The sequence below is a fragment of the Cebus imitator genome, unplaced genomic scaffold (genome assembly GCF_001604975.1).
Source record: "Cebus imitator isolate Cc_AM_T3 unplaced genomic scaffold, Cebus_imitator-1.0 Scaffold206, whole genome shotgun sequence".
Classification (NCBI taxonomy): Eukaryota; Metazoa; Chordata; class Mammalia; order Primates; family Cebidae; genus Cebus; species Cebus imitator.
In genome coordinates this window covers 3,617,294-3,627,539 of record NW_016107521.1, presented here as the reverse complement: position 1 = coordinate 3,627,539, position 10,246 = coordinate 3,617,294, and the positions used below count along the sequence as shown (strand labels likewise).

At 38.6% G+C, this 10,246-nt stretch overlaps 1 protein-coding gene across 1 annotated transcript; it reads left to right on the top strand.

The window, feature by feature from the left end:
- Nucleotides 1–2,349: 2,349 nt before the first annotated feature.
- Nucleotides 2,350–10,243, top strand: LOC108317736 (olfactory receptor 1L6-like; the record flags this gene model as incomplete). Its single annotated transcript, XM_017548394.2, has 2 exons — nucleotides 2,350–2,413; nucleotides 9,319–10,243. A coding segment is annotated over exon 2 (912 nt), but the record flags the coding sequence as incomplete, so codon positions are not given.
- Between the last annotated feature and the right edge of the window lie 3 nt (nucleotides 10,244–10,246).

Genomic DNA, 10,246 nt, shown 5'->3' with positions numbered 1-10,246 from the left:
GAAAAAAAAAAAAAAAGAATGACCAGATCAGAACAGTGACAACACCAAATGCTGATAAGGATGTGGAACAACAAGAATTCTCATTCACTGCCGGTGAGAATGCAAAATGATAAAGTCACTTTGGAAGACAGTTTGATAATTTCTCACAAAATTAAACAAACTCTTACCATATGATCCAGCAATCATGTTCCTTGGTACTTATGCAAATAAGTTGAAAATTTATGTCCACACAAAAACCTGCACAGATGTTTTAGCAGCTTTATTCATAGTCACCAAAACTTGGAAGCAACCAAGTTGTCCTTCAGCATGTAAGTGAACGAGTAAACTGTGGTACATCTAGACTATACAATATTATTCAGTGCTAAAAATAAATGAGCTATCAAGCATTGAAAAGATATGGAAGAACGTTAAATGCGCATTACTAAATGAAAGAAGCCAATGTGAAAAATCAATTATACTGCATGATTTCAACTAAATGACATTTTAGAAAAGGCAAAAATATGGATACAGTAAAAAGATCAGTAGTTGCTAAGGGTTAGAGAGAGAGAAGGATGAACAGGTGAAGCACAGAGGATACTTTGGGCAGTAAAAGTATTCTATATGATACTGTATGATGGTGGGTACATGTCATTATACATTTGTCAAAACCTGTAGAATGTACAACACCAAGTGAACCTTAATGTAAACTTCGGACTTGGGTGATAATGATATGTCAATACAGATGCTTCTCAACTTATAATGGAGCTACACGCTGATAAGCCAATGGTAAACTGAGAATATCATATGTCAAAAATGTATTTAATACACCTAACCTACAGAGCAGCATAGCTTAGTGTAGCTTATTTTAAATGTGCTAACATATACATTAGCTTATAGTTGGCAAGATCATCTAACACAAAGCCTGCTTTATAATGAAATATTGAATATCTCATGTAATTAATTGAATGCTGTACTGAAAGTGGAAAAAGAGAATGGTTATATAGGTACTTGAAGTATGATTTCTACTGAATGTGGATTATTCACACTGTAATAAAGAAAAATTTTAAGTTGAGCCAGACGCAGTGGCTCATGCCTGTAATCCCAGCACTTTGGGAAGCTGAAGCGGGCTGATCACCTGAGGTCGGGAGTTCAAGAGCAGTCTGACCAACATGGAGAAACCCCATCTCTACTAAGAATACAAAATTAGCTGGATGTGGTGGTGCATATCTGCAATCACAGCTATTCGGAAGGCCAAGGCAGGAGAATCGTTTGAACCCGGGAGGCGGAGGTTGCAGTGAGCCAAGATCGCGCCATTGCACTCCAGCCTGGGTAACAGAGCAAAACTCCCTCTCAAAAATAAAAATTTTAAGTTGAACCATTGTAAGTTGGGGACCGTTGTATAAGTGTACAAATTGTAACAAATGTGTGACTCTAGCAGTGGTATTGATGGTGCAAGAGGCTATGTGTGTCTGGGAGCAGGGAATAAATGAGAACCTCTTTACTTTCTGATCAATTTTGTTGTGAACCTAAAATGTCTTAAAAAATAAAATTTATTTAAAAGCACACAAAAGAAAATACCTTTCTAAAGTTTATGATGACTGTTATTTATAGACGAGGACAATGTGGATTAGTAAGGCTAAATAACTTTCCCAAATTCACCCATTTGGTAATTGGAAGAACTGGGATTCAAATACAACTAGTCTGGCTTAAGACACTGAAGTAATAAAATTTCTAAGAAAGGCATACAAAGCAAAACAAACCAAGGCTCAGAAACCTGTGTAGTATTTGCAAAAGCTACACAGCTTGTAAGGTGGAGAGTCACTATCAGAATCTAGTGAGTCTGGCTCCTGGGCTGTACCTCCAACCCCTTCCCAATGACACTACATGTGCACCTCGATACAGTCACACATGCAGACACAGAATCCCAGAGCTGTCAGAGCCCATTACCTCTCCTTCTAGGCAGGTGCACATAAGCATACACAGATATGCACAAGAGTACACATATGCACAACAAATACATACATATGCATAAACATATGTGCACAGGACACACGTAAGTGCATGCACACATAGCCCCTACTGCTACATGGCTCTAATTCCCTTCCCAGGTGTGAGAAGCTACATCTCTGGAGCCCAGTTTTCCCACAGAGCTCAGTGAGGGCATCAGTGATATTCCCCCTCCCAACTCCCAACCCTGCAATCCCCTGGGAAGACCACAGGGCCAATCCTCCCAGGGCTCTGGCATGCAGAGAGGACAGGCACCTGTGTCTCCCTTTCTATTACAATTCCCACCATAGGTGGAGAAGAACATCACATTTCTGAGGCTAGAGCTGTACTTCAAGAAGCTTCCTTCAGAGATTCAGAGCTTGATCTTAACCCCCAGCAAACCCCCAAGTCTTTTCAGGTTCCCAAATCTCCTTTGTCAAGCCCACAGGTAGGAACACTGACGGGTCTTGATAATGGGAACTGTGGGATTGATATCTTCACGTGATCTTCTTCCCTTTTTCTTCACCTGTTTTTCTCTCCTCCATCTCAAACACCAGGAAACAAGGTCTTTCTCTATATTTTTCTCTCTCTCTCTTTTTGGTCAAATATCAAACATTTGAAATACCTACTTCGTTCAAGACACTTTCTCCTTCCCTTAAAGGGCACAGCCAACATGCTGCAACTCAAGACCCACAAGTTATCATCTCCAGGAAACCAGGTCAACAGAGAGACTTAGGATAATGACACTTAGAGTCTACATGAACAAGAGTTAGGGCAATGCAGGGCCTGAGAGCACACACTCTGGAGCTGTATTCCACCACCCTCTGGCTGTGTGCTTAGGCAAGTTACTTCAGTTCTGTACCTCATTTGTGTTATCTGTAAAACAGAGTTGGTGTAAGGAATAAATGACTTAGTATATGTCAAGCTTCTTGAGGAGTACCTAGCAATAACAGAAAGGCAAACTTCCACTCATGATGTGGAAGAATTTCCTAACCCAGGTGTGTTCCACCCAAGGACTGGGCCACCTCCAGATACTGTGAGCTCCTTGTCTCTGGAATTGTGGAAATAGAACAATCACTTTCCTAGGATGCTAACATGATGAAGGTGAAAGGCAGAAGAATCTAAAACCTCATGGCATCTGAGCAAAACTCTCTGAGAATCCACAGCCCCTTCCCTAGGATCTGTGCAGGATACCTAATCTTCCTTAGGATTAGGTACAGGATACCTTATCCGTAATAACGTATTAGCAGTTGTGCTTATGAATACTGGCTGATCACAGGTAGGGGAGGCACCAGGAAGAACTGATAGCTTAAGAGTTTAACTCATTGAATTATTGAGAGAGAGAAGCAGAGGGAGGCATCCAGAAAATCCATGATTCCTGGGAGAAGAAAGACAGAAACAAAAGTGGAGCAGAAGCTAGCTGAGGACAACTTGAGCTGGATGAATTGGGTTCAATTATCAATCTGAGGGACTTACAGTGCCCAGAAGAACTTTCAACCTAAACTAAGTAGGAAATAAGAAATTAAGCAGGCCGGGGACAGCGGCTCATGCCTATAATCCCAGCACTTTGGGAGGCCAAGGTAGGAAGATCACCTGGGGTTGGGAGTTCAAGACCACCCTGACCAACATGGAGAAACCTCACATTTACTAAATAATATATAAAATTAGCCAGGCATGGTGGTGCATCCCTGTAATCCCAGATACTCAAGAGACTGAGGCAGGAGAATCACTTGAACCCAGGAGGCAGAGGTTGAAGTGAGCCAAGATGCATTTTTCCAGTTTAGTGACTTCCCAACTGTCCTTGCTGTTTCAGGGGAGTAGGTGCATGGATAGTGAGTAGCTTTCCACCACATCCTGCCCACCCAGCATCCCAGTTTGGGAAGTGCATTCTGTGCCGACAATGTATATGTACTCCCTGGTTTCATTTGGGCCAGTGGCCAAGAAAACGACCCTGCATAAGTGATGAGTAAACAAGAAAAGGAAAAACAACCTGAGATGACAAATGTTCATAATGTGAAAATTTTAATAGTGAAAATTTAGAAGTATAGAAATAGTACACATTTCCTGTCAAGGAAGGGAGTAAATACCTTTTAAGGTGAGGTGATGTGACTTAAAAGGCTCAGAAAGACTCCCAGTCTCTCCTGATCCTTCCCAACCACCATCTGATGACAAGACCCGTCATTAAAATGTCTTTTCTCTAGCTTATTGTATGAGCGGTTATGCTAACCACTTGCAGTAGAGTTTGCCAAACACTCGCTCAATTGTCATTTGACAGCTCCTAGGCAGGATAGAAAGTAGCACACACACAAATATACATGTGCGCGCCATCGTCTATATGGAAGTGGAATGATTTGCCCAAGACATGAAGAAAATACATGATGCTGTCAAATCCAACTAAATGGGAAGGAGCTAAGCCACTGCCCCTGAGAAATTCACATAAATTTGGAAAATTCCAAGTTCAAGCCAAGGGTGATAAGATAGCTTTTTACCACCAGGACAAACTACATCCCAGGGGCGAAGCTAAAAGACACAGAAAAGGAAATGTGGAATGAACCCAGAGAGTCAAATGAGTACAATGTCCAAGGGTGATATAAAGCATATGTGTCTCATGTTGGTAATATCTGTTGACATTTTCAGTATTTATAAACTCTATCTTACCATTCCAGATCTCAGGATCTATTCTACACTGTAAAAATTATCTCATTGATGAGAAATATATAGAGAGACAAAAAATATCTATTGTAACATGCTTAGGGTCGGGGAAGCTTAATGAAACATTTAACCTCATTCCTATATGCAGTGTACATAGATTTATGCAGAGAAAAAGATCTTTAAATTATGCACACAATTCCAGTGGAATTATAGGAAATTTAACCTTTTAAATTATGAAATGAATATAAACACATCCTTTGTTTTTAAATACAGACAATATAATATAAAGTTAAATATGATTCAGGAGGTAACCACATGACACAAACTTTTTAAGGACTCTCCATACCACAACAAACACAACATATAAAAAAATACTTTTCTTTATAAAAATGGGATTATTCTTTTTTTATTATTATACTTTAAGTTCTAGGGTACATGTGCAGAATGTGCAGGTTTGTTACATAGATATACCCCTGCCATCGTGATTTTCTTCACCCATGAACCTGTCATCTAGGTTTTAAGCCCCGCTGCCTTAGGTATTTATCCTAATGCTCTCCCTCTCCTTGCCCTCCACTCACTGACAGACCCGGAATGTGATGTTCCCCTCCCTGTGTCCATGAGCTCGCTTTGTTCCACTTCAAAAATGGGATTATTCATTAGGCATTGTTCTCTACCTTGTTTTTGTCACTTAACAAATGTCATAGACAGTATTTTAATAGTGACAACGCAGCTTAACAATGAATAGCTCCAGCTGTGCCATCAGACTGCCTGAATTCAAATTCCAGCTCTATCACTTCTGGATCTGGTAACTTACTTAATTTTGCTAAATTCTAAATTTTTTTTTTTTTTTTTTTTTTTTGAGGCAGAGTCTCACTCCGTCACCAGGAGCCAGGCTGGAGTGCAGTGGCACGACCTTGGCTCACTGTAACTTCCGCCTCCCGGGTTCCAAACAATTCTCCTGCCTCAGCCTCCCAAGTAGCTGGGACTACAGGCGCGCGCCACCACACCCAGCTAATTTTTTTGTATTTTAGTAGAGACGGGGTTTACCATGTTGGCCAGGATGGTCTCAATCTCTTGACCTCGTGATCCGCCCACCTCGGCCTCCCAAAGTGCTGGGATTACAGGCGTGAGCCACCGCGTCCAGCCTAAATGTTAAATTTTTATCTGTAAGTTGTAATTATAATGATGCCTATGTCTTAGGATTTGGAGAAAATAAAATGGTAAAAGCTTTGCAAAGCACTTAGCTCAGTGTGTGGCATACATTGGGTATTGATATATATTGACTAACATTAGCTATCTTATTTCTTTAGAGATTGCATGATGTTGAGTAATAAAAATACAGTATAAATTATTTGATAAATCACCTATTTGTAAATATTCAGTTTGTTTCCTCTGTGGTTGTTTGTTATATTATGTTTAGTTTGATATTACAAGCAACATTACAATAAAATGTGTGCACATATATTTTGATATACAAAAAATTACTATTGTTAAAGGACAGATTTTCATAAGTTTGACAAAGAAATGCAGATTTTCAGTTCTGATGGAGACTACCAAAGGTCCAACATTGATTTACTCTCTTACTACTAGTATATGTGAGCATCTAGTTTCCTTTGTATATGGTTAAAAATTAGCATAAAACTGACGAGTGATAATTGAATTTTAGTCCACATTTTCTGACTATCAATTATGTTGATCATCTTGTCATATGTTTTATTTGGTAACTGTGTTGCAAGTATTTTCACTGAGTCAATCGTTTCTATGTTGGCTTTGCCTATGATCTCTTTTGGTATAATTTTCAAATTTTTAAGTGCATTCTTTCGTCATTCTTGCTTCTTCATTTCATTTCTTGCTTGGGATGATATTTCCATCCTGTAACTGTAAAAAATATGCTCCTTTACTTTTGGCTCAAATTTACTTTGTAGTTTGGATTTTTAACTTTTAGATTGTTCATTCATCTGGGTTTTACTCCTATGTGTGGGTTAGATAGAAATCTAGCTTTATATTTTCCAAGTGTTCAACCAATTGTCACAAATAGCATTAATATTCCATTCTTCCCCTGATGCTATTAAATAAATTTTACTATATATTAAGTTGCAGATAAATTACTGTGTATTTATAGCTATCTATCTATATATGTATACATAAATACAGATCTATAAAATCCTTTATTGTGGTCCATTGATTTGTTTTTCTCTGTTTGTGCCATTATCTTATTGTTTTGACTATTATGCAATTTGATTCGGGTTAGAAAAGTTTCCTGAAATTATTCTAATTTTTCCAAAATTATTTTGTCTTTTTTTTTAATTTATTTTATTGCATTTTAGGTTTTGGGGTACATGTGAAGAACATGCAAGATTGTTGCATAGGTACACACGTGGCAGTGTGATTTGCTGCCTTCCTCCCCATCACCTATATCTGGCATTTCTCCCCATGCTGTTCTTAACTATTTGTTCCTCTAGGTGAATTTTAGGAAAACTTTCACAAGTTTCATTAAAATTTCCCCTGGGGTCTTATTAGAGGTGGATTGAATTTTATTAATTTGAGAAGAATTAATGTTTTAAAATATTTATAGGAACATAATATCTCCATTTATTTAGATCTTCATTTTGTGTTCTGTTTCAGTTTCTTCAGATAAATCTTACTCATTTTTTTATTCCTCATATTTATTCCTAAGCATTTTTTACTTTCTTACCACTGTCAATTGAAATGTATTCCAAATTACATTTTTCTAATATAAGAAAAATATTAATATTTATATATTTATCTTTTATCTGACTACTTTGGTAAAGTCTTCATAGACTTTAAATTTTTTCACATGATTATCTTGGATTTTCTAGGTAGACAATTTCATCATTTCTAATGTTTATGTCTTTAAATTCTTACTTTTTCTTTTTCACTGATTGAGACCACTATATCAGCAGTATAGCTTAATAGTGGTAACAGAAGCCATCCTTTTCTGGTCTTTTTTATGATATTGGTAGAATGAGACTCTTAACAATCTAAGTTTTATAATCCTGTAATATTTGAATGTTTAGAAAAAGGATGTTAAAATTTTATAAGCAGAAAAGTTAATATATTTTAAAAACTAATCATAGTAACATAGGCTATTCCTGGTAGTACTCCTATTTTGAATGACACCTTTGGACCAAAGCTTAAAATTAAAGTATCCAGATCACATTAATCAAACAGAAAGGCTTGAACAGACATTAAGCAGGTTTTGCTCTGAAGACTTAAGGAAGGCTCATCTGAATTCTGTGGACAATAAGGAGCATTAATTGATTCTGATGTTCATTATTATACTATCCCAACTATCACCACTACCTGCAGAACTATGAACAGGAGAGGACCCTGAATGAAGGGTCTCATTCATGGGGTTACCCTGTATGAAAGTATCCTCCTTCAAGATGGGACCCAGAAACTACTTCCTCTGCGACAAAAAAAAAAAAAAAAAAAAAAAAAAAAAAAAAAAAAAAAAAAAAGAAGCTAAGAAGTTGGTCAAGAGACAACCTTGGAAGAATCTTCAGAAAGGGAAATGAGAACTCAGACAAATTAGGCCACATAGAAGCACCGAAGAACACACGGAAAAACCTTTATTTTTTAATTGTGTAACTTTATGGGGTGCAAGCACAATTGTGTTACATGAATACATTATGTAGTGGTCAAGTTAGGATTTTTAGGGTATCTATCAGGCAAATAACATACATTGTACCCATTAGACAATTTGTCATCATTCATTCCCTTTCTACCCCTGACCCCCACCTCTTCTGAGTCTCCATTGTCCATCATTCCACTCAGTATGTTCCTATGTACATATTTGTAGCACCCACTTATGAGCGAGAACAAGAAATATTAGCGTTTTTTGCTTTTATATTTTTGTATTTGTATATTGGTATTTTTGTGCCTGGCTTGTTTCACTTAAAATGATGACCTGCAGTTTCGTCTATGGTGCTGCCAATGACATGATTTCATTATTTGTCATGGCTAAATAGTATTCCATTGTGTGTGTGTGTGTGTGTGTGTGTGTGTGTACATGTACATGTACACACACCACTTTTTTATCCATTCATTCCTTGACAGACACTTAGGTTGATCTTTGTTATTGTGAATAGTGCTGCAATAAACATATAAGTGCAGGTATCCCTTTGATATATTGATTTCTTTCTTTCTCTATTCTGTTCCATTGATCTATGTGTCTGTTTTTATACAGCACCATGCTATTTTGGTTACAATAGCCTTGTAATATATTTTGAAGTCAGGTAATGCGATGCCTCCAGCTTTGTTCTTTTTTCTTAAAATTGCTTTGGCTATTCTGGCTCTTTTTCGTTCCATATGAATTTTAGATTTTTTCTTTCTAATTCTGTGAAAAATGATGCTGGTATATTGACAGGGATCATGTTCAGTATGTAGATTACGTTAGGCAGTATGGTCATTTTAACTATATTAATTCTCCTGATCCATTGGCATTAAGTGGAAAATTGAAAATCTTTAGTTTCTAGTTTAGGAGGCAGCTTGGATAATTTTAAATGTTCCCATGTTGGACTTTACTATGTGTTTCTCTGTAGTTTCTTAAAGTAAATATTCTTAAAAACCATAACAAAGGGCTGTGAGCTATTTCTACGGGCTTAAGCTTATGAAAGAAGCTGTCTTGATCAAACTGCCCTTTACATCTCTCCCAATGCTTCTCTAAACCCTATCCAGGAAGTCCAGAGACATGGAGATAAAGAACTACAGCAGCAGCTCCTCAGGCTTCATCCTCCTGGGCCTCTCTTCCAACCCTCAGCTGCAGAAACCCCTCTTTGTCATCTTCTTCATCATGTACCTGGTCACTGTGGTGGGGAATGTGCTCATCATCCTGGCCATCCACTCTGACCCCAGGCTCCACAACCCTATGTACTTTTTTCTCAGCAACTTGTCTTTCACGGATATCTGCTTCACGACGGTCATAGTGCCCAAGATGCTGGTGAATTTTCTGTCAGAGACAAAGGTTATCTCCTACATGGGCTGCCTGGTCCAGATGTACTTCTTCATGGCCTTTGGGAACACTGACAGCTACCTGCTGGCCTCTATGGCCATCGACCGGCTGGTGGCCATCTGCAACCCCTTATACTATGCTGTGGTTATGAACCCCCGGCGTCGCCTACTCATGCTATTGGGTTCTTGCAGCATTTCCCACCTACATTCCCTGTTCTGGGTCCTACTTATGTCTCGCCTGTCTTTCTGTGCCTCCCACGTCATTAAGCACTTTTTCTGTGACACCCAGCCTGTGCTAAAGCTGTCCTGCTCTGACACGTCCTCCAGCCAGACGGTGGTCATGACTGAGACCTTAGCTGTCATTGTGACCCCATTCCTGTGTATCATCTTCTCCTACCTGCGAATCATCGTCACTGTGCTCAGAATCCCCTCTGCAGCCGGGAAGTGGAAGGCTTTCTCTACCTGTGGCTCCCACCTCACTGTAGTGGTCCTTTTCTATGGGAGTATTATTTATGTCTATTTTAGGCCCCTGTCCATGTACTCAGTGGTGAAGGACCGAGTAGCCACAGTTATGTACACGGTAGTGACACCCATGCTGAACCCTTTCATCTACAGCCTGAGGAACAAAGACATGAAGAGGGGTTTGAAGAAATTA